Source organism: Chenopodium album, chromosome 15 (assembly GCF_948465745.1).
Source record: "Chenopodium album chromosome 15, dcCheAlbu1.1, whole genome shotgun sequence".
NCBI lineage: Eukaryota > Viridiplantae > Streptophyta > Magnoliopsida > Caryophyllales > Amaranthaceae > Chenopodium > Chenopodium album.
In genome coordinates, this window is record NC_137848.1 from 11261229 (window position 1) to 11287477 (window position 26249).

At 34.3% G+C, this 26249-nt stretch overlaps 1 protein-coding gene across 1 annotated transcript; it reads right to left on the bottom strand.

Moving 5' to 3' along the window:
• Positions 1-9502: 9502 nt before the first annotated feature.
• Positions 9503-22394, bottom strand: LOC145582949 (integrin-linked protein kinase 1-like). The gene is made up of 13 exons (XM_081640018.1): positions 22093-22394; positions 21476-21945; positions 15858-15932; positions 15650-15754; positions 15228-15313; positions 14745-14865; positions 13235-13314; positions 13053-13115; positions 12841-12962; positions 12432-12517; positions 11243-11364; positions 10216-10386; positions 9503-9811 (listed from the first exon to the last, which is right to left on the bottom strand). The coding sequence occupies exons 2-12, from the start codon at positions 21893-21895 to the stop codon at positions 10248-10250; spliced, it is 1419 nt and encodes a 472-aa protein (XP_081496144.1). The 5' UTR covers positions 21896-21945; positions 22093-22394; the 3' UTR covers positions 9503-9811; positions 10216-10247.
• Positions 22395-26249: the final 3855 nt, after the last annotated feature.

Sequence of the window (26249 nt, forward strand, 5' to 3'; positions counted from 1 at the left end):
GTTAAATTATGCAGTAAACGGATGATTCGGGGGCTATTTATAACTTTTTTTTCATGGCAGACTTCAAATCCTGTAGGAAACAGGAAAGCGCGTCTGTCGCCAGGCGACAAAATTGTCGCGTGGCGACAAAGGCTGTCGCGTGGCGACAGACCCTGTCGCGTGGCGACAGGATGAATTACGCGGCACCGGTTTATTTCTTTGCAGCGACACCTATTACGCGTAGGAAACCGTGTTTTTATGTACTTGATTTCGACTTTGACTTGACTTACTGTTCTATTCCTATTCATACACCCTTATTATCATTATTATCACTATTATTATTATTATATCATATTAAGCTTAATTAATTTTAGGCTTATCATATTTTCTTCCTTCATTTTTCTTTTTTCATTTCTTTTTTTGGGGGAGAGAGTCGGTACCCTCCACTAATATTAAAAATGACGGAAATTTTGCGCAAAAATTACACTTTCTCACACACTTACATGCCAACACATTTGTTACAAAATAATAAATCAGGCAAATAAAATGTTAATAAATAATAAAGTGCATATATATACAAGTGTCTAATACATGAGTTATATGAATAAAATAGACAAAGTCCTACAAAAGTCAAAAATAAATAAACACAGGTACAACTATGGCGCCGGAGGTCGCAAGTCGCGAGGAATGCCGAATGTATCGAAAAATGTCCTACTCCACAGAGTGTTGGGCCCCTCCTTATGGTTTTGTGGGTCTAGTTTAGTAATTTGGGTTCCTTGGTACGCCAGTTAGCCCCTTTAAGCAAATTGACAAGATTTAGTCAGCTTGATCGAAATACACTGAGTGATCGACTTGATAAAGATCGTCTCGCTTAGCTTAAAGCGCCTAAGTACTGGCTCATAATAAGGAACCGAAATATTGGTTCAACAAATAAGGCACCGAAATATTGGTTCAACAGAGGCACCGAAATATTGGTTCAATAGAGGCACCAAAGTAATGGTTTACAAAGGCAAAAAGCACCAAAGTACTGGCACAAATATACAAAAGCGATAATAACAATATATTAAGGGTCAATAGGCAAAATGATTCTTTGGCAATGTCCCAACATAGAGAGGAGTTGTCTAGTGGCGAAGCACGGCCGTGGCGAGGTAGTGTCACAAATAGTGGAGATGGCGAAGCAAGGTCAACTTCGACGGTCCCTCAAGGTAAAGAAGAGATTGTCTATAGCGGCGACGTACTGCCGTGGCGACGTACGGCCACACCTAGAAGATGATGACATACAGTTATTTTCGACGATGTTCCCGAAATACTGTGGAGGATTGTCACCAAGAATATTGAAGACGACGACATATGGTTATCTTCAACGATGGCGTTCACGAGGCACTGTGGGTGTTGTCACAAACAACAAATGAAGCAACAAACGGTTACGTTCAGAGACGTGTGCTCGACGGTGCAAGATACGCGTTTCTTAACTCTTTTATCTGTTTAACTAATGATTAGTTTGCAGGTATCGGCGTTATAAGAATGATTTGGAATTGCAGAACATTTTGAATCATTCTCCGTCCCTATCGATACTTTGACTCTCGTTTTTCGAAACTTAAGTTTCTTCAAACTCAGTCAAAGTGGGGGCTTCTGTAGACACCCATTTGTGTCTCCCCAAAACCAAACCCAGTGATGAATGTCTTTCACGTTGTGTTATTATCGAATTAGGTGAAAGTGGTTTGAAAGTCAAGTGTTGCGGTTTAGTTTTAATTAAATTCTTTTCTCTCTGTTTTTGAAAATGACTTTGTTTATTTGAAAATATCCAAACCAGTTTAGTTTGGTCCATAATTAAGGTCCAATAATAGTGTAGTTGGATGGGGCTCGAAAAGATCTTTCCAACGATATATTATAAGCCTGATTTCGATGAATATTGAGGAAGTTATGGCCAAAATACTAAACTGGGCCTGGTTAATTATTTTAAATACGGCCCAATGATCTAGAGGAGGGCCCAATGTTAATTATTATTCCTAAAATTATTAGGATTAATTATAGTTTTCTAGAAGTTTCTAGAAGGTTCTTTTTAATTCTAATATTATTAGATTTAATAATTAATTATTTTTAATAGATTTTTATTTGGAATAAAATATCGTTTTATTATCTTAAAAATATATATTTTATCTTCTGTACGGATTCCGTAGATCAAGTTGATTAAAGATCGGATTCCGCGTGAAGAAAAACGCGCTAATACAGGTTGTCGCCAAACGACAAGTCTGTCGCCACGCGACAGACCCTGTCGCCTCGCGACAGACATTGTCGCGTCGCGACAGAGTTAATTCCTGGCGACAGCGTGGAGTTTTATTCCTTATCAAATTCAATGATTTTTCCAGATTATTTTCATTATAAATAGCGTCCGAATCCCTGTTTTCAGGAAGGGGGTTCACAATCATCAATTCACATTCAATTATTCTCTTATTCTCTCTCTCTCTCTTTCTAAACTAGCTTTTTACAAACAATATTCCGCATTCACAAGACTTAGAGTCTCTTAGCCAAGTTCGAAGTTGCCTTCGCCCTAGACGTGAAAGGTTGATAATTTCTGAGGGTTTGGTCCAAAACTAGTCTAAACTTTATTTAATTTGATTTTAATTTAATTCTTTAATTATTCTTTATTGATTTTCATTGAAGTTACTAACTTGTGTATTTTGTTATTAGAAAGAGGTACGAGGCTTCAAAGTATGTAATCTTATTACTCTCTTTCAATGTAGAAAGCATGTTTAGATTTGTTTATTATTGTCTTATAATTCCTAGTATCATGTTAGGATGCTTTCTAGTATCATGTTTAGGGTGCTTTTACTCTTTTCTAATATCATGTTAGTGCCATGTTAGGTTTAAAGCTTTGATCTTTATTGTTTAGTGACATGCTAGGAGTTGTTATTAACCTTGTTAGTATCATGCCTAGGATCTTGCTATTATTATCAAGCTTTATTATGCCTTATTACGCTATTATCATCGTTATTATTATTTATTGCCTTGTTACTTATGTTGCTTGATTATATTTCATATTGTTATTGCTTGATCACACCTTTTATGATTGTTAAAGGGAATTTGTACTTGAAATCACGCTTAATAAGATAATTAATAATTTGGTTTAGGCTAATGTGATTTTAACTAAAGTGATCGCCAATAATAGATTTATTTGTGCATTAATATTCAACCAACATAGATAAACAGGTTATGTTCAATATAATGTTTGTATGTTATTCGAAAAGCGCGCATGAATACGAGCAGAACAAAGTAGAGGCCTATTTTATAGGGCGGGTCCTTTCTTTTGTAGATTGGATTCGTACCTTCATCCCCGGACCCTATTTGGTTCAAGACCTTATGGAGTAGTTGATGGTCCTTTTGGATTGTCTTTTGGGTTTACAAGTTCCTAAAAATTGTTGGCGACTCTTTTTGCTCTTTGTCTTTCCCTTTGGAACGCCACCGTACTTTAGTGTATGATCACAGTGGGGTTCAAGTTTGGGGTTATCGTAATGCTTGAAATATTCCCTACAGTTGTTTGATTAACATTTTTATGTTTATTAATCAGGAATTCATAAATTAATATTTACACACATAGTCACCCAAGATTTTGATACCTTTTAATTAAGAGAGATGTAGACTATAATTTAGATTTTAATGTTGAAAAAATGGTGGAGAGGATTAAATTATGGGTCATACATACAAAATTAATGTTAGAATTTATTGTACACTTGTTGAGAGGTTGGAAAAAAAAAATTTATTCATGGTTTTGATTTGAAATCTTATGAAGCAATAATTATTAAGTTAATAATTTGTTTATAAATCTTTATGTAATTTACCCAAGTAATAACTTTTTTAGATTTTTTTTTTCAAAAGAAAATAGGTACAGACAAAGTTTATGAACAAAAAAAACACAAATTCTCCAAAAAGGCGGGTGTAATTTATTGTAAAACGGGTTAAAGTTACTTTAAAAGTGCTTAAAGTTACCTTATATATTGCAAAAGTTATTTTTTTTTTCTATTAATAAATTTTATCTTACAAAAAACTTATAATGTATTAGATTAATCATATTAGGCTCTTTACTTCACCTTAAAAGAATAATATTCAGTAAAAATAATTTCAATTCAGCAGAATAAATTTCAGTTCAGTAAAAATAAGTTCAGTTCAACAAAAATAATTTCACTTCAGTAAAAATATTTCAGTTCAGTAAAAATAATTTCAGCTCAGTAAAAATCAGTAAACTTAAAGAAAAAATATAATAGAAAATCAGTTAAAATAATTTCTGTTCAGTAAAATTAATTTCAGTTTAGTAAAAATAATTTAAATTCAGCAAAAATAATTTCAGTTCAGTAAAAATAATTTAAGTTCAGTAAAAATAATTTCAGTTTAGCAAAAATAAGGTGAAGTGAATGGGGCCTTAGGCCTTGTTCACTTCACCTTAAAAAAATAATATTAAGTCAAAATAGTTTCAGTTCAGTAAAAATAAGTTCATTCAGTAAAAATAAGTTCATTCAATAAAATAATTTCAGTTCAATGAAAATAAGTTCATTCAGTAAAATTAATTTCAGTTCAGTAAAAATAATTTCAGTTCAGTAAAAATAAGTTCAGTTCAGTAAAATTCAGATTTCTTAAAGAAGAATTATAATATAAAATCAGTAAAAATAATTTCAGTTCATCAAAAATAATTTCAGTTCAGTAAAATTAATTTAGTTTCAATAAAAATAATTTAAGTTCAGCAAATATAATTTTTTTTCAGTAAAAATAATTTAAGTTCAGCAAAAATAAGGTGAAGTGGACGGGGCCTTAGTCTTTGTAGTATGTAATCAGGTATATATAAGAAATTATACATTAAAATAAAATTCAAACCAATGACAGATTAAAAGTTACCCTTTAAGTTGTTAGAGTTACCATAAAAATATTTAAAGTTACGTCTAAACTGACCGTATTACAATAAAAATTAATGTACATCCGTTGTACACAAGACTTAAATAGTAAATATAAAAAAGGAGAAAGAATTTTTGTATCGCAAACTCTTCAATAAGGCCGACTATTTATTAACTTATTATAAAACAAGTTAAAGTTACCCTAAAATAGTTAAAGTTACTTGTGTATTATAAAAGTTACTATTTTTTAAACATAAATTTTATCCTTACAAAAACACTCATAATGTGATAATGTATTAGATTAATCACATCTATAACTATAACTAAAATAAAAACCGCTTACATCACCACTGTACACATGCCAATTTCTCATGAAAATTTTTCCCTCCAAAATTGCTTATGACATCATTTTTATCATATTTTTTTTCCTTCGAAATTCAATATTAGGAAAATAATTTTTAATAAATAAATTAAAGTGTGAACATCAATTAACCAAAAGCGTATTAGTGATATTTCTCTTTCCAAAAACCCACATTTTGTGAAATAATTATTTTATATTGTATTGAATTTTTTTTTTTCTAATTCGTGCATTGCACGAGTGCTAATCTAGTTAGCCTATTATAATAGGTATCCATTAGAAAATACAAGTTAAAATACTCTTAATTAAAAATTATTTTTAAATGGGTTAAAGTTACTATATAAGTATAAATTGTTTAACTTGTCCTCAAATTGACCGTTTTTCAATAAAAATTAACAAAAGTCCGCCTTATACCACACTTATTATTTGATAGAGTATAAAATATATTCATGGGTGTAGGGAATATTTCAAGCCATTAACCCCAAGCTTGAACCCCACTGTGATCATACACTTAAGCATGGTGGCGTCCAAAGGGAAGGAAGCTAGAGCAAAAGAGTCGCCAACAAGTTTTAGGAACTTGTAAACCGTTCACAAGGTGAAGATTACACCCCTTAACGATCCAGGAGATCGTCAACTCCAAAAGGTCTTGAACCAAATAGGGTTCGGGGATGAAGGTACAAATCCAACCTAAAAGAGATTGAACCTGCCCTAAATAGGCCTCTATTTTATTCTTCTCGTATTCATGTGCGCTTTCTGACTAACATGCAAACAATAGGTTAACCCTAAACCTGTTTAATCTGTGTTGGTTGAATATTAATGCACAAGCAAAACTATTATTGGCGATCACTTGAATTATAATCAAATTAATCCTAAACAAGATTATTAACTATCTTATTAAGCGTGATTACAAGTACAAATTCCCTTTAAACATGCAAGAGAGGGCGTGATCAAGCAATAACAATAATAATATAACATCAAGCAACATAATAAACACAACAATCATAATCATGTTAATCATAATTATCATAATCATGACCATAATCATATCAACGCTAAAGCATAATAATAGCAAGATCCTAGGCATGATACTAACAAGATTAATAACAAACCCTAGCATGTCATTAAACAATAAAAATCAAAGCTTTAGTCCTAACATGATACTAACATGCTATTAGAAAAGAGTAAAAGACACCCTAAACATGATACTAGAAAGCAATAATAACATCCTAACATGATACTAGGAATTAAACAAATTTAAACATGCTTTCTACAAGAATAGAGCAATAAGATTACATACTTTGATGCCTCGTATCTCTTTCTAATAACAAAATACATGCGTTAGTAACTTCAAAGAAAATATAAAATAAAACAATTAAAATAAATAATTGAAATAGAGATTTGGGACCAAACCCTCAGAAATTATAACCTTTCACGTCTAGGGCGAAGGCAACTTCGAACTCGGCTAGGTGTGTCTAGTGCTAATGTATGAGGAATTGTGTAAGAGGGAAGATTTAGAAAAAGAATAGAGAGAAGGAAAGCTTCTAGCTTTAGAGAGAGAAAGATGATTGTAGATTGTGAATGGTTGTTAATAAAAACGGAGGTTCAGGACCCTATTTATAATAAAACAGTCCGAAAATAGGTAGAATTTGATAAGGAATAAAACTCCACTCTGTCGCTGCAAAATCGACCTTGTCATCAGGCGACAGGGTCTGTCGCGTGGCGATAAGCCTGTCGTTTGGCGACATCCTGGATTCCTACGCGCTTTCAAATACGGAGTCCACATATGAATCAAAATCGATTTATAAAGTCCGTATGAAAACTGAAATCGTATTTTTCATAAAATAATATTTTATTCCAAATAAAACTTTATCAAAATCTAATTATTAATTCTAATCTTATTAGGATTAAAGAGAACCTTCTAAAGAATTCTAGAAGACTATAATCAATTCTAATAACTTTAGAAATAACAATTAACATTGGGCCCTCCCCTAGATCATCGGGCCGCATGTAAAGATCAAACCAGGCCCAATTTAGTGTTTTGGCCATATCTTCCTCATTACTCATTGGAATTGGGCTTATAATATATCGTTGGAAAGCTCTTTGCAAGCCCCATCCAACTACACTATTATTGGACCCTTGTCGTGGACCAAACTAAACTGGATTGGCTGTTTTCATAAAATAGAGTTGTTTTTCGAAAACAGAAAGAAAGAATTTAATAAAAACCAACCGCAACACCCGACCTTTCACACTTTCACCTCATTCGATAATCATTCGACGCAAAAGGTATTCATCACTGGGTTTGGTTTTGGGGAGACACATTTGGGTGACTACAATGGGCCTTAACCAAAAGCTTACAAAAGCTTAAACTTTTGGTTGAGTTGGTCCACTAACATGGTATCAGAGCCAGCGTGACACAAAGGTCATAGGTTCGAATCTCATCCGCCCCTCCTTCAAAGTGGAATTAATTCGCACCAGGTATGGGTGGGCTTGTGTTGCATCCACATTTTAAGCCCAAAGGGCCTTTCATGTGAGAAGGAGTGATAGAGCATAAAATATATTCCTGGGCCTTAACCATGAGCTTAAACTTTTGGTTGAGATGGTCCGTTAACATTATTTTTTAGATTTGCTCAACAATGTGCATGCTCTAATGAGGTTCTAATGGTAATGCGTTTAACTTTAATTTATTATACTTCATTTTTGTCTAAAGATTGAGTAAATACATTGTACTTTTACTGTGTTTCTTTATATAAACTATGACAATTTACTCTCTATATTTGATATGTACTTCATATATTTTATCATTTTATATATTAGATTTAATTAATTTATTTATTTTTAAAAAATTGAACTTATTATGCGTAGCACGAGGCCTAAACTAGTCTAGGCTATGTTTTGATGTCAAGATTCGAAGTAGAGAGAAGGAAAAATGAGAGATTCATTTTCTATTACATTGATAAGACGTAGGACAAAGTGAGAGAAGGGGAAGAAAATGAATTCTCCTTTCAGTGCATTTTGTATGCGGCTGGCCACACCATGTGGCCACTTGTAAAATAACAAACTCTGCAATAATGACAAGGTACCCCTTATAATACTGACAAAAGAATTCATGTAACACTAATCGAGTAACCCCTATAACACTAATAAAGTAATCTTTACCATGGTTGGTCACACGATATAAAGTTAGTGTTCTCCTTTTAATAAATCAACAAGTATTTTCATTGTTTGAGAGGCTTCAAAGGAAATTGAAGGTCATTTTTCTTTTTGGTCACCTCTTTTACTCTATCCTCTCTTTACTTCCACTCTCTTTCCCCTTGATATTGCTATTCAAACATAGTATTATTGATGTTTTATGTAGATGGGTGTTTCTTTCATTCGCATTATTCTTTTCCCATTACTTTTTAGCTTATGTAAGTGTGTTATATTTGATTTTTGACTTGTAAATTTTACACCCTTTATTTCTAGTTTATATGAGACAGTTGAGACCTAAGCAATTTGAATTAGACTAATACTCCTCTCGCTTTTAAATAAGGAAATGGTCATTCTTTGAATTTTGGTTTAATTAACAAAATCCAAAGACTCAATATGGAGTTTGTCGGTTTGTGAGTTGGAAAAAATCTAAGGGTAACGATTATTTCAATTCTAATTTATACAAAAAAAAATAAAAATAATAATAATAATAATAATAATAATAATGCGGGGTCTTGATCTCATATTTTTTTCAAAGTACTTACTTTTTACAATATATATACGTTAGTAACATAATCAAAGATATTAATTTTCATCTTTCAAAAAAGAAAAAAAAATATTAATTTTCATAGTAAACATTGACAAGCCTGAAAAGGTAAAGTGTAACAGACGAAACTTCAAAATGAAAATCCAAAATTATAGTGATCCTTGTTCGATAGCTGGGACTTTGTTTGCCAATGTAGTTTGGGAATTGGGAAAGCTGAGGTCTTTTTTCATCTCTGTTGAAGGTTGGAAGTAGTGCTGCAAGTCATATAGATACTGTATTGAAGTCGGTATACACTCAATGCATTAAGCCTGGTTTAATAATTCGTCGAAAACCTCATCCTTGATAATTTTGTGAACATTTTTTTGTTTTCCAAATGGTTTAATTTGTCGAAATCCTGATCTATTAATTTGTCGAAAAAACTCATCCTCAATATGGTTTAATGTTTCACCCTGATAACAAACAACTGAATTTGTTTAGCCTTATGACATTTCTTATGTCTTCTGATGTCATGATCCTATGAGCCTAAAAATAAAGAACGAAAAGAGGGGAGAAGGCGTAATAAGATACATTATACTGCTTATTAATGAGTAAAAACAATATGAATATATGTATTTTTGCACACAATATACATGGAAAGAAGCTGTTCCAGTCCTTTCCAGAAAAAGAAAAACAGATGAAAGGAACAGAACTACGGACTGAAGTGATCGTGTCGCGACCATATATAGATCAATTCTCTCTGTTTCATATAGGTCTCTCAACCAAAACCTATCACAGCAAGTACAATGTAAAAATTGTTCTTGTGGGATTAATCTGGGCTTCAACAAAGTATCCGTAGTTCTAAACAGGTTCTTTTGTTTCCTGCAAAGACACAGAAATTTCCTTGATTAAGACCACAAATGAATTGTTTTCTTGCTCCAATATATAGCTACAATCAATAAATATGCGGCAGATGTTTATTTTGCCACTGAAACTATGAATTTACTATGGAAGTTGCTCTCCGAATTGCAAGCATCTCTAGGATATTTAATAATCCAGAGAAAATAAGCGACAACAAGACTACAGTAAACCGATAGTCCGATAGAGATCTTTGTTTGTGTTTCATATAAATATTTAAGTGGCCATGTGTTTCATATAAAGGCTAGATAACAACAGTTGTATGTGTAGCATAATTTAAGAAGACATGGCTGGAAAGAACGCATTATTGAGGGAAAATTTCAAAAGAACAAGTATTCTACATAATAGGGAACCCAGAAGATGCATACCATATCATATTTTTAGTGTCCTTGACATCTTCCTACAACCATGGAAGCTTGAAGGTGTCTTTCCACCATCCCTGTTTACAACCATTGGCAACCACACTGTCCAACCGCAAAATGATCTCAGCGAAGCTCGGTCTAACAGTAGGAACTCCACTCCAACATAGTTCGATCAATCTGTAATTGCATTGTCTTTAAACAATGATATACTTTTGAAATATTTGAAAAGAAGAAACTCCAACACCATTACACCATCTAAAGTTCTACGGGTAAATGACAAATAATCTACTCGAACCAGAAATGCTAGAGGTGAAAAAGTAAAAGTAGCCATCCCAAAAGTGGGTATGATACCCAAATCCCCCACCATAAATTCAGCAGTCAAAGGAATTTTATGTAAGGGGAAAATAATACTCAACAATGTCAGTGTTCGTTTTGGCCTCTTAACTCATTATGTACCCAGAAACTAATAAGCAACAATGTAATTATAAGAATACTCTAGAGGCAACCCAAGGTCAAATACTAATGTTCTAAAGTCTCAACATGCAACAAGCAAGGGCCAACAAGTGAATTCCACCAAAAGCATATAGAGGTTTCCCTGCATAAAATGATAAATATTTTTAAAAAGTGGGATAGCTATATAACATCAATTAGCTTTCTCAGTACATCACAATTAGCTTTCTCAATAACAACCTTAAGGGAGACAAGTTCAACAAACACTAAAGTGACAGAAAGATCACCAATACATCCTCAATAATATATACTGAGAAATTGATTGATCCAAAGTCAAATGGGGATAGAAACCATGTAATACAAGTTTTCATCATCCCTCGTTGAAAATTAAGACAAAAATTCCCAAGAGATCAAGGCGGCATTAATCAAGCTGAAGATATAATAGACTAACAAAGAGACATATAAAGTTCCTTCACTCAGAATGTGCTTATTTCACCAATCCAACACTTCAGAAAATTCAGCCCTTTGAAAGTGAAAACTATCTAAACAGTCAAATCTAAAATCTTGCATGAAATAAACTTACTCTTTTAGTTCCGTTGGATAATTTTTCAACTTCTTAAATGGTGGTCTTTTCCCCTCCAAACACATATGTTGAATGGCTTCTTCTGCAGGCTTTGGGTGGAAAGGATGAACACCTTCAATCATCTAATAGGAAGAGAGAAATGATATGAGTGAGCCAACAGGCAGGTCCAGATCAGTTTACAAAAGCAGATAAGATCACATTATCAGATTATCCTGTTTCCTTGTCTGGTAAATAGCTTTTTGGAAAGTTTATAGCTTATTAAGCACTATTAGAGGTTTGACCATAATAAAAGCTAATTTGGGTGTTTGGTACATTACTTACTAAAAGATCTTTCTGGGCTCAAAAAGCAGTTTTAAAAAAAGCTCATAATAAAAGAGCTTTTTGAAATTAACTTATTCAACAATTAGCTTTTTGGGTATAAAATACACTGAAACAGCTAGAAATAAACATCTATTTACCAAACACTTTTACACAATAATCTTTTCATAACTAGCCAGTCAAATTAGCTAATATGACCAACTAGTCAAACTAGTTAATATAACCAGCTATATCAATCAGCTAACAGCTAATTACCAAACAGGGACATAACGACATAAAGATCTTGAGATCAGCACATATGGGGTTTGGTAAAGCCATCCTGTTATTAAATTGGAACCAAGTTCTTTCTTTGTTCACCTAGGAACAAGTGTATAAACAGGCAAAGGATCTCACTTATTGGATTGATGGTCCCCACAATCCACAAACTAATGAATATTGGTAGATTGTAAATTTAACTATCAATAACATGTTTCTTTTGGGTTTAGAAAATCAAAACTATCAGTAAAGAAGAGGCTAATTTGCAAGAACATGAAACGCAATTAGCACCTGCATGGCCTTCACTTTTTAAATACAAACAACCTCTGATGTATACATTGCAATTCAAGATAGGTACCAGATATTACTAAACTCACTTGACTCTACCGCAGGCAGCAGGCTACCTAGCCAACCTAGGGGACAAATTGACAAGCAAGAAGTATTTACATGAAGTCATGAACACTGATGTATACTAACTGTGCAATAGCACATAAGGCTGGGGACATTGCATCTGACCCACTTCAACTCGTTGCAAGAAGAAGTTGAAGGTAGCTTAACAATGTGAGATTACGAGTGTGACCATAAACTGGTGTAAAACGTACAAGATTCAAAGTACCTCGTAAAGAATAATGGCAAAGGAGTATGCATCCACTCTCTTGTCAAAAATTTCATCTTTGTAGAGCTCAGGAGCTGTATATACACCTAAGATTACAAAAGAAATAGTGGTAAAATGAGAGAATGGCCAGAAATTTCATTATTCCAGTTAAATAACAGAAAATGAGCATCTCATAAAAAATTAAAAATTGTAAAAAAAAAAAATAACCTAAGTTGTAGACATGAAAATTTTCTATTTTGATTCATATAACTCAAGCTACTGTCAAAAACTAAAACAACCTTCTCACACTCAAGAGAAGCTTTTATAGATTTTTGTCTTTTACTGTATAATAAAAAAAAAATTGCAAGTGTGGACCTTATTTGCTAAGAAAATCCAATGCAGACTGTTTTGCCTTAATGCTACTACTTACTTGCATTACGAGTGGACGTTCTGGGGTCGGCTAATTTAAATTTATCAGCTGATATTTTTGACAATCGTACCAAACCAAATCCAGCTACCTTCAATTGTCCTCCACTATCGAGCAAAATATTTCTGGCACCTTATCATAATTTCAAATATTAAAAAATAAAATATCATCTTTGTGAATAATAGTAAGTGATCTTTTGCATCTGGTTGTCTTACTTGGGCATTAGTTCACAATGGACAACTGGATCAGGTTTGCACTCATGAAGATAATTCATCCCCCTGATAAGGAACACCACAATGAGGAGAGAACATAATGAAACTCTAAGCAACATGCAAGTTACAAACGCATCTTAAATTCTCAGCTTTTAAGAATTGTAGTTTCTTGGAATGAGATATACCTTGCAATGTCAAGCGCAAATTTTAATGATTTAGATGGTGATAAACGTCCTTTCTTTTGAAGATAGCATCCTAAATCACCCTGAAAAAAAAGGAGCAAACACATATATCAATTTATAATAAATACAAGGAAAATTGAAGAGAAAATATCAAGCCAATAAAGTCAATTCTCAAGATTTTCATCATTATATTGACACCTCTATTATAGAGACCAGGATCTTGTATCAGATTTTTACCCATCAATGATGGATCCTGCATGGCCTGCATCCCTGTGCCAACTCTATCTAGGTTATGAGCAGGCAATTATAAACACAGAAGGGAACGCATATATACTGGGATGCGCTGTTGTTAATCTGTCTATCTGCATTTCTTTTTATTTTTCCTGTCCAGCCTTAATCCTCCCCCTCTGCCAAGCCCAGGGACAAATATAACTAGAAAAGTTAACCAATAAAGTTCAGATCTTGAAAACTAACATTTCGTTTACCTCAATTATGAAAAAAACCACAGCCGCACTCTCTTTACAGTTACTGGTACAAAAGTGATGAGAAAACTTTTGTTTACATATTAGCTCAATCAATCATTAATTAATTTTACAAGTTTGCCTTAAAAGTACATGTTTTTTTCAGAAGCAGAGCAGAGTGACCATCTCTGCTTCTGAAAAAAAAAAAAAAAAACATGTACTTTAAGGCAAACTTCTTTTCTTTTTTTTTTTTTTTCTCTTTCTCTCTCTCTCTCTTTTAGTCAAGCTGTGTCATTTGAGTTCTACCAATCGTTTTAAGCAAATTTAATCTTAGAAAATCTTATATTCACTCTGCGTATACAGTTGAATCAGGGCACTTTAGTAGAAAGATAATGATGTGCCAGTGGGAGTATAGTTTTCAAATCCTGTGTACAATTGAGCTGAAAGACAAAAGCATAGTTCCATAATTGCTAATTAAAGGCCCAAAATATTCATGTGTTCAAGTTCAAAAGTTATGCAGAGTAAGATGTAATTTGTTCTCATAAGCTACTATCTACACAGACATTTGAGTCCTTCCCGAAGATCATCAATACTTGACACTATTATTTATTACTGTGCAGTAAATCATACAAATAAATCCAATTCCACAAAGATCCAAAATGCACTAACTGATTTTCTTATTTTAGAGCACACAGGAGATATTTTTTTATTAACTATTCATAGCATAGGGCTTGGAAATTTTGAGACTGTAAATAAACCAAGTTTCTGAGCCATGTAATCCATGTTATGGAAAACTCGACAAAGCCATATATACAAATTAACAAGCGATTCAATTGTATTCAAGCCTACAGGTAATTTCAATCCCCTGTGTATTTTGTAGACTGCTTTCTATTATTAATAACAATCACGGAGACATTGCTTTATATAGTTCTAGAGTCTTTATAGTCAAAAACTATAATTCCTTCCAAATTACTCATTAATACTACATAAGAATCAAATAAGCTATTCAAGGAGTGCATACACATTAATATTGGGGGAGAGATCAAAGATACCTTTGGATGGAATTCCACAACAATCATCATTGGGATATTTTGGGTAACAGCTCCAACGAACTGAATGATGTTAGGATGTCGAACCTTTTCCAATAATGTCAACTCATTTTTAAAAGCATTTCTGCAAGGAATTTATCAAGAATAGAACACGGTCAGACATTAAATAGAATTGCAACGAGATTATTAAATAGAATTGCAACGAGATTCCTATCTAAAACTAGCATAAAATGCAGAGATATAACTCATGAAGCAGCACAGAAGCAAAGTATAAGTTCACCATAATTCAATAGCAAATTTAGGATTTAAGATGATAAAGGATAAAAGGAAGGTGTATGAGCAACACTATCTAATTACCTGAGCATGACAAAGCAATTCATGGTATAAATACTAAAAGTGGGTGGTAGACTCCAAATATTAAGCACCCATGAAAAATTACATAAATTCAGTAAAAAGATAAATTAAGATAATGTTTCAGAAAAATACATGCTTTCTGGATCAGAATAGCTCTCTTTATCAAGTATTTTTACAGCAACCTTGGTACCATTCCACTTAGCAATTTGATATACTCCCTGCAAAGTAACATACAAGCACAAACATCAATAAAATTGAGAGAAGAGCAAAAGGAGAAGAAACAACAAAACACACAACTACACGCTTATCGGAAATGATCAAATGAAAGAGGTTGAATTGTTCAATAAACACTTCAAAACAGCAAGAAATATTTTAACACTTAACACTAAGGCTACCCCAGTGAGACATAGGTTCTGTTTTTAAAGATCTATCAGATTAAATGTAAAAAAAGTAGACATCTAAAGACCATAAAACAAGAATGAGTAAACTGACACCAACATGTAAATGCTTAGTAGGAAATATAAACAGACAATGAAGGAAGAAAAAGACCATACCTTTGCAATACCATCAGATCTACGAACTTGAAGCTCAAGTGGATTAAGTTCATATTCTGGGACTTCTTTAGAATTTGCAACTGCCATCGGAGTTTTCCTAGTTTTCTGTGATTACAAAGGGGGTAAATTTGCAAGTCAAATTATAATTGATACAGTGACAAAAATAGAAAGAAGATTGGAAAACATGGGAAAGAGACTGGAATCATACTGGAACTTTTGCACCCCGAGCCTTCAGAATATTGTAAACATCCATATTACCATAATACTTTGCATCAGCTGCTGCCTGTGGAGTTACAAACTCATTGTGAGGACAGAATTATTTATATAATGGGCTTGAAGAAAAAGCAAGAAACGAAAACAAGAAGTTCAGAGAACAGTAAGGCACTAAAATTAACCACAGAAAAATTACCAAAAGTTAACACACAGAAGTTTCTTCAAAATTCAAAATTTTATATAAATTGGCAGTCTGCTGAAGTAAAAAAATAAATAAATAAAAAATAAATAAAAAAAATAAAAAAATAAAAAACTGAAAGGTAAACAAGGGACAACCATATTGACCCCATATGCAGTTTCGGAGCAGAGAGAATATGCAGCTCAAACATTAGTGAAGCTTCTTAAGGTAGCCTACATGTTGCAACAAAAAAGGATTCTGTCCAACTCTCTGAATTAGTAAGCATTGAATCAGCACTACAATTAGTATGCACTGACAAAATTGAAGACTACAATAAGTTACAGGCTTAAAGCTGAATGCTCCACCGAAATCCTCAGCAATGACACCCAACAAAATATTAGTCCATCTTTTGTCACAAGTAACTCCAAATCAATCAATCAAAGCCTTAATCCCAAAAGTGGGGTCGGCTAACATGAACCAAATTTGATTATTCCGTGTAGTCATCAACATAAATCTTTCTCCTCCATCCCTTACGATCCAAAACTTCATCCTCACGTAAATCCATGCACTTCATATCCTTCCTCACTCCTTCCAACCAAGTCATCTTTGGTCTCCCTCTTCCTCGTTTAATCCCTCCATGGTCCCACTCTTCCACTCTTCGCACCGGTGCACCCTCGGGTCTCCGTCTTACATGTCCAAACCAACGCAGACGATTTTCCCTTAATTTATCTACAATGCCCGCCACACCTACTTTCTTGCGAATAACCTCATTTCTGATTCTATCTCTTAAAGTGTTTCCACACATCCACCTTAACATGCGCATTTCCGTAACCTCCATCTTTTTAATATGCTCTTTCTTAGAAGCCCAACATTCTGTACCATAGAGCAACACTGGTCTTATGGCAGTCCTGTAGAATTTTCCCTTCAACTTTAAGGGAATGCTGCGGTCGCATAGCACTCCCGTGGCCGCTCTCCATTTAAGCCACCCTGACTTAATCCTGTGGGTCACGTCTTGATCAATGTCACCATTCTTCTGGATGATCGACCCTAGGTACTTAAAACATTCACTCATGGTCAAATCCTTTCCATCCAAACTCACCACTTCATTGCTTGTCCCCCTCTGAGTGCCAAAACGACATACCAAATATTCAGTCTTACTCCGACTTAGCTTAAACCCTCTAGATTCCAACCTTTGCCTCCATTGCTCCAACTTGACATTAACCCCATCCTTAGTCTCATCCACCAAAACGATATCATCTGCGAACAGCATACACCATGGAACCTCATCTTGAATTGGTCTAGTTAATTCGTCTAGAACCGTTGCAAAAAGAAAAGGGCTTAATGCAGACCCTTGATGCAATCCGATTGTAATAGGGAAATCTTTTGTCAACCCTCCGCATGTCCTCACATTTGTTGACACATCCCGATACATATCCTTAACTAGGTCTACATACCTTCGTGGGATACCTTTCTTCAACATTGCCCACCAAAGTATTTCTCTTGGCACCTTGTCATATGCCTTCTCTAAATCAATAAAGACCATATGAAGATCTTTCTTCTTTACCCTATAAAACTCCATCATTTGTCTTATCAAATGGATTGCCTCCATAGTAGATCTCCCAGGCATAAAACCAAATTGGTTATCTGAAATGCTTGTGCATGCCCTCAACCTTTGTTCAATCACCCTTTCCCACAACTTCATAGTATGGCTCATAAGCTTAATTCCTCGATAGTTAGAACAATCTTGAGCGTCTCCTTTGTTTTTATAAACCGGGACCAAGGTGCTCTTCCTCCAATCTTGTGGGATCCTTGTAGCCGTCCATATCTTGTTGAAAAGGTTTGTTAACCAATCAATACCAATCTTACCCAAACACCTCCACACCTCTATCGGTACCCCATCAGGGCCAACCGCCTTCTTAGGTTTCATCTTCCTCAGTGCAATCTCCACCTCTACTCTCCTAATCCTTCGCACATACTCCATGTTGATTTCTTCATCACTCATAGAGGTATCTCCTATCACAACTCCATTACTTCCATTAAATAATTCATCGAAGTACCCCTTCCACCTGTCCTTGATGCCCTCCTCTTGCACTAGGACCATTTGGTTCTTATCTTTGACACACTTCACCATGCCAATATCCTTCCTTGCCTCTTGTCTTCTCTTTGCCATCTTATAAATGATCCTTTCTCCCTCCTTGGAATCAAGCTTTTCATAAACCTCCTGATATGCCTTTTCTTTTGCTTGGCGAACAGCTGCCTTTGCCTTACTCTTAGCCTCCTTATACGCTGCAAAGGTTTCATCACTCCTACATTTTCCTAAGGCTTGATAGCATTCCCTTTTTTGCTTAATTACTGCTTTCACCTCTTCATTCCACCACGAAGTATCTCTCTGTACCGAAGTTCTTCCCCTTACTTCCCCTAAGACCTCTTTGGCCACTCTTAGGAAACAGTTCTTCATTCGTAACCAGGTCATGTCCGGATCCACCTCTCCATCCCAATCCGCTTCTTCAATTACCTTTTCTGTAAAAACCTTAGCTTTTGCATCCCTTAGGGTCCACCATCTTATCCTTGGTTCTTCTTGTCTAACTTTTTTCTTCGCCTTCTCTTTCAGACGAATAGTCATTACCAATAGCCGGTGTTGGGTGACCACACTCTCCCCTGGGATAACCTTACAGTTTATGCAACTTTGTCTATCTATGCTCCTTGTGAGCAGGAAGTCTATTTGAGTTGCATTTGCTCCATTCCGAAAAGTTATCAAGTGTGAATCCCTCTTCTTAAACCAAGTATTAGCCAAAATTAAATCATATGATTGGGCAAAATCCATAATAGCTTCACCACCGGCGTCCCTCTGCCCATACCCAAAGCCTCCATGGACACTCTCATAGCCATCTCGGCTCGCCCCAACGTGCCCATTTAGATCCCCTCCAATATATAACTTCTCTGAGTGGTGGACACCCTGCACCACCTCGTCTAGGTCCTCCCAAAATTGTCGTTTCTCTTCTGCATCTAAACCCACTTGGGGAGCATAAGCACTGATAACATTCACAATCTCCTTGCCACATAGCAACTTCAGCCTTATCAACCTATCGTTCTTCCGATAGACCTCGATCACCTCTTTTGCCAACCTCTCATCGAGAACCACACCAACTCCGTTCCTAGCTCCACCATTCCTTGTTCTGTGGCTCGTTTCTTGCCCAACATACCATACCTTATACCCCAAAACCAAGCCTCGAGCTCCTTCTCCTGTCCATCTTGTCTCTTGGAGGCACATGATGTTCACGCGTCGTCTTTTCATTACTTCTACCAATTCTGCTGATTTTCCCGTAAGAGACCCCACATTCCAAGAACCAATCCGCAAACTAAATTCTTTTCTCCCACGCTCCCTCCTGATCCCAACTCCAAGTCCTTGATTATTTGACACCACAATTGGGCAATATGGCGCGTCGCTTCTGGGCGACGACCTAGCAACCCTTACATACTTATCACTGCACCCGGGTCTGGGAAGTGCAGCGCGTCGCTCAGTAGGGAACGCCCCAATGGCCCGCCCTTGCTCATTTGACACCACACTCGGGCAATGTGGCGCGTCGCTTCTGGGCGACGACCTAGCAACCCTTGCATACTTATCACTACACCCGGGTCTAGGAAGTGCAGCGCGTCGCTGAGTAGGGAACGCCCCCACGAAAATATCTGTTTGGCTCATGTCATGGGATGTGACGAAGTTTTATACTGGCTGTCACTGGCCTACCGTAACCCTCCTCCTTTATCCAGGCTTGGGACTGGCAGCGGGAAACCCACTGGAAATAAGCCATATATATCCCAAAATTACTATAGACCAAGAGAAAAATTGATAACTAAACTAAATGTTAAGTTTTTGACTGGTGGATCCTTACAAAAATAAAAATAATTCCAGCTAACTAATCCTGTAGCAGTGTAGCATATATTAAACTACCAGCTGCAGACGCCTAAGGATCTCTTTTCATTCCTTCTCTTTCTTTTTACGGATTGAAACAAACTATATGGAAATTATCAACAAATTGTGTGTGCTCCTTGGTTGTTCATATGGTCCTAACACCATTTATTACGAGAGATCTTTAGACATTCATATGGTACTAAACCTTAAGTCCTTAACAGTATTTTCATATAGATGCCTTATCCAAATAGCTCCCTACCAAATGATAACTAGCATTTCATATGAACACACAATTTTTCCAGTTCTATTTCCTTTGAAAAGACGGACTTTGACCATGAGTATTCACCAGTGTATATATAAAAAAATAAATGTGAAATATTGTTAGATTAGTCTCAATGTGTTATTTTAGGACTTATTCTCTTCACCTGAAACAAGTAGATCTCGTATGATTTTTTTAAGGTCTGATTTGGTCTAATCTGAATTTTTATTATCTCGTTTGGTCTGATTTAACAATTTGACTAAACTTTGACCGCATTTTCATACTAATCTATAAAGAAAAACATTATCAAAATGGATCTTGTTAGATTCGTCTCATTATGAACTTTTCAAATGTGTAAATTTTATAATTTTTTTTAATACGCAATTAACGATATTTAACAATAAGTAAATAATAATCAAAAATTCTGAATCTTTCTGATCTGATCTAAATTTATTAAGCAATAAGAAATGAGCATCTGAAATAAGTTAAAGAGAACAAGTCCTTAATAGCTTAGACACTATGACGCTTCTTTGGACCCCAACATCATAAAACAAAAGTTTCATAATATCTTCGTAATCTAGCAGGAGTGTAAGACACTTACTTACCCATGTTTAGCATGAGCACATGATCCGAGTAACGAAGATGATACTCACTTTCTTCATCACTTTATTTAAGTTATAATAAGAAATTAATAAACCTATCGTCACTCATCTTCAAACTTCCCTAATACTATAAATGTCCCAAACTGCATTTCACATTTTCTATTCAAGTTAAATTCCCAACCTTCACTTATTTACTTCCCTCATCCATTTTTTTATTATTCCAACTTTAACATGTCCTGCCCACCGCCAAATTCTATTATAAAAAACAATGGAAGGAGTGATAATTATTAGTTATAATATACTTCGTACTCGTATAATATAATATGATACACATAAATTAATAAGATTGTACAAACTATATCATCCAAATTATTTATAATACTAGTAATTTTTCACCTAGCATTCTTTTTTAATCATCTTCAATCAAAACATTGTTTAGTTTCTTTCAAACTTCCTAATTTATCGATAAGTTAAATTTAATCTTATAAAGCAGGTACATTTGTTTCGTGACATCCACAACAAAAGCTAAACATCTTACCAAATTAGACCATACCACTTTCATCGGGCAATATCATAACAAATGCATTAGTATCTACAAGCACGTGCATCATATTCGTCGGTAAGTACCTTAATAAATAGAAAACAAAAGGGAAAGAGCGTATACCGTACTGCCCCAACGATCACGAGCGTCAATATTCGCTCTCCGACTCAACAACAACTTAACAACCTCAACATTTCCTTCGCAAGCAGCAATATGCAAAGCAGTCCTTCCATCCAAATCAATACTATTAACATCAGTACCTCCATCCAACAAATCCTGAAGTCCTTTCAAATCTCCTGTACAAGCCATAAACAACAACTGCATCGTAGCGTCCAGATTATCCGGCACCGTCAACGGTTCCTCCTTTACCGCGCTTCGGCGAATCGGATCGAGCGACGATTGCCGCCCGAAACTAAACCTCATTGTGTTCCTTTGAGGATCCATTGATGACTGCCTCTTGAAGCTGAACCTCCCTGATTTTCTCAACGATCCTGTTGAGAATTGCCTCGATATTCCTCGCTTCAATTGCGCTGCCATCTCCATTTTTGCTTCTTTTCTCCGATTTTGTAACCTAATTTCTCGCCGATTTTAACCTTCAAAAAAAGTCAAAAAAAAAAAAATTCAGAATCATTGAATTTATTCCAGAAACGTCATAATCAAATGCAATTGAAATTCTGAATAATAACAATAATTCAATTGCAACAACAAATTAACCAAAAAAAGGATGAATTAATTCATACATTTTTACAGAAGATTATTGATGATGATGATGAATGGTAGAGAGAGAAAAGGGGAGCTCGAGCGAGGAGCAAGAGCTCTCGAAAAGGAGCATAGAAAGGGAGAAATGGGGAAGAAAAGAGAGGAAGAAGATGATCCGAAGGAGACGGAGGAAGAAGAGAAAGAAAGAGAAAGAGGTGTGAAAATGGCGGAAAAAGGAAGGAAATGGAGTGAGGGAAGAGAAAAGGGGGGACAGATGAAAAAGAAGATGGTTTCTAATTTGCTTCTCCGAAAAGACCGTTATTTTTCTATGGTTTTCGATAAGTGCTGTTCACTCGTACTCCGTATCATATTTATACATACTACTACTCGTCTACTCCTACCGTAGGCATTTTCTCCCGCGTATTGTAATTGAGGGGATTCGACTTTTTGACCTCGGGTTTTATTTAGGTCCTGTTTGGTAATTAGCGGTTAGTTAATTGGTAAAAGCTGGTTACATTAACTGTTTTGATTAGCTGGTTGCATTAGCTGTTTTGACTAGCTGATTTATAAGAGCTTTTTATGAAGAGTTGTTTGGTAAAATTAGCTTATTATTTGTAGTTGATTGTTAGTTGAACATATAAAATGACAATTTAGGACATTGATAATTTTTTTTACTTGACTAGGGTAAGAAATTGGGAGGGCAAGAATATGAATTTGAGTAACTTTTAGGACAAAATTGTCTTTTGACATCCATTATTCAATTAGGTAATCTAAAAAGCTCTATTTTTTAGCTTTTTACAAATTAGCTTATTTGCCTCAATAAACTCATTTAAAAAGCTCTTTTACCAAACAACTTAATTAGATGATTTATGTAGTCAAACCTCTAACTTGGTCAAATAAGCTCATTTTTGGTCAAAACTCTAATTATCAAACATGGCCATAGTACTTTATAGATCAATTTATAATGTCATGCACTAAAAAAATAAAAATAAAAAAACTACAATACAATACTTCCTAATATATAACGTATGACTCGAGGCATCGTCTGGACTAAACACTAGTTTGTATTTATATGTTGACAAAATTAATACTCGAAAAAAAAAAAAGGTAAAAGTTGTAATTTAAGAAAAAAGTTAAATTTGATGTATATTGGTATATAGGACTTTATCTTGTTCATCCATAATATTTGATGTATATTGGTATATAGGACTTTATCTTGTTCATCCATAATTTTCTTATTTACATCTACTTGTCTTATGTTCATACAAATTTCAAATATTGATGTACATCCAAGTACGCTATTTTTATTTTGTACATCCAACGAGTCTTTATCTATATATTCACCTTTTCTTATGTATATAAAAAAAATTCGTGTACATACTTCTGAGATTTTTTTTTTCTTTTTGTGTTTAGAGAGCCACAAGGGCGGGTGAGAATCGATCCCAGAATCTAAAAACTTGCTATACACTAATATTTCTTTTATTAGGGAAATTGATTTGGCACACTCTTAGGGTATGTTCACATTTACTGAACCAAGCTGAACTGAACTTAACTGAATTGATTGGAGCTGAACTGAACTGAACTGATTGGAGCTGAACTGAATTGAGCTGAAATGAATAATGACAGAGGGAAATTAGGAGCTGAATGAACTGAACTGAAGTGATTGGAGCTGAACTGAACTGATTGGAGCTGAACTGAACTGAACTGAAATTAAAAAAATGTGAACAGGCCCTTAATTGATATTAGCACACCTTTATATAACAAGAGCATAAAAAATTGTGGTCTCACATAGGATGTGTCAAAATCAACTCATCATAGTGTGTTAAAAGTATTTTCCTCTAAATAGTCATACTCTAAAAATATGTAAAACACGTATACTCTATTTGATACACCGTATAATTCTCTAAAAATACTACGTAAAACACATATAATACAAAATAATTGATACGTATAACACTCCGTACTCTAGTTTGCTCACTTAATTATCTAAGCCATTTCAATTTAATATACTATTCTAAGAAAATGACAAGGACTTGTATTTTTCGCAATTTAATTTGGTTAATTTTTCGTGTGGTTTGGTTAAGATTTGACAACCATGTTTCATGTTTGTCTTTATGTAATTCTACAATTCTACGACCTAATGGGCCTATACACATGTGAAGATGTGATTTGTCATTGGTACAACTGTGCATGTGTGTCTTTGCTATAAGCATTATAACCAAATTAGGCAATTAGTATATTTAACAACATTATCAACTTATTATGACATATGAAATGAAATCATTATATTGTTTAATTATTATTCTAATATGGGGACTATGCTAACCAAGTAGCTAGAACTTCCATATATAGCACATAAATTTTGAAGTGGTGAAGGCATGGGACAAAATGGATAATGTTGTTATATTAAGTGATGGAAATAATTAATGGGGGTATGTAGCACAAATTATTGTTATGCAATTGTATATATTAAAGGCTTCTTCTATGTTCTTGTTAATTTTTTAAATAATCTTTCATTTATTTAAAGAATGCATCATCTTATGCAAAACAATACATAATAATAATAATAATAATAATACAGTAAAAATCAATTACATTTTTTTAAAGTTTATGCTTATCTATAATTCATATCTTACAATTAAAAATGGTAGTGCTGAGATAGGAGACTAAAACAATTGACTAATTCTCCAACTTTCAGGCATAATGTTAGGGGTATGGTCGAATCTCACTAAACTCCTTCTAAGAGGAATTTTCCTAAAATCCCCTCTCATAACCTCATAGAATGAGCCTTCTTCTTACCATATACTTCGTATTAAGAATGGTAGTGCTTAGAATGGATTTGCTAGTAGGACATGACCGCATGAGTATAATCCAAGGTCCAATATAAATTCTTAAATTACCCTTTTGCAATTTTATTTTATCATTTTATTTTCTTATGTAATCTACACAATAAAACTAATATATAATCAACGATCAATTTGATCTGATACAATTAAAGTGATGGCTAGAGAGAGTAGTAATTGCACAGTACTTCCTTGTCCATAGTCATATTATAATTCAACATTCACATAAATGCATACATATAAGCGATTAATATCCACTTAAATTCGGATGGATCTAGGCTAGGGCTCAAGCAGGTAATGAGTATAGTGAGTTCCTGAGTTAAATATGAATCGCTATTGTTAGAGGATTAACTCAACCAAAAGTTTAAGCATGGTTGAGGGCTAAAAATATGTTTTATACTCTATTACGCCCCCTCACACGAGAGCCGCATCGGTTGGGTTAGAGGTATGTATGCAGCATGGGCTCCATCATTCCCAACGTTTAATATTCCACTTTGAAAGAAGGGGTAGATGAGATTCGAAATTCGAACCGTGACCTTTGTGTTACGGTGGCTCTTGATACCATGTTAGTGGATCAACTCAATCAAAAGGTTAAGCTGATGGTTGAAGCTCGGGAATATGTTTTATGCTCTATCAGGTATATTCAAAGCTTGGACCCTTAAATTAACCTACTCAATACCACATATGCATACCTTATTATACAAACTCAAAGAGTTTAAAAAAAACATAGTAAGATTCATATCCTGATTATAAAGTAGGGTTCTAGCCCATAGTCATTCATAATTCTTATCATAGACAAATTTAAATTTATATTGCTTTTATTTAAAAAAATAATCTCATAATGCACAACTGAACTTCAAATCCACACCAAGCTTATGAATGAAAGAACAATGCAATAAAACTAAACATAGTTTACTATTACTTTATAATATATACTTGTATCACTTACCATTATCTATATAATGGCCACGTACAAGATCCTTAAATAATTTGGGTTTTAAAAAGGAAGAAAAAGCCAAACTTTAGAACTATTAATTACATATATTTGATTGAACATAAATTGTCTTGATCACACTAATGTCTACACACAACAACACTCCATGGGCCCATGCCTTAGAAACAAAAATAGTTGGTGGCACGTATACATTGGAAGATTGAAAACGTGAGATTTGTATTATTAGCCCTAATATAATAGGCTCACTTTTGATTACTCGTTTAATGGCTTATAATCTACATTGGTAGCTTTACGTCTTGTTCATCCTCCCGTGACTATTTAGTGACTTAATTGACTTTGGGGACCCATAAATTAAAGTTTTTATAACTTTAATGATAAGTTTTATGAAAAATAATGCAAT

Coding starts and splice junctions, on each gene's coding strand:
- LOC145582949 (XM_081640018.1), bottom strand. CDS start 21,895: ATGGAGATGGCAGCGCAATTGAAGCGAGGAATATCGAGGCAATTCTCA. Junction 14,866..15,227: donor TATTCTGATCCAGAAAGCAT/GTATTTTTCTGA, acceptor AATTCCTTGCAG/AAATGCTTTTAAAAATGAGT. Junction 10,387..11,242: donor TATCCAACGGAACTAAAAGA/GTAAGTTTATTT, acceptor ATGCAATTACAG/ATTGATCGAACTATGTTGGA.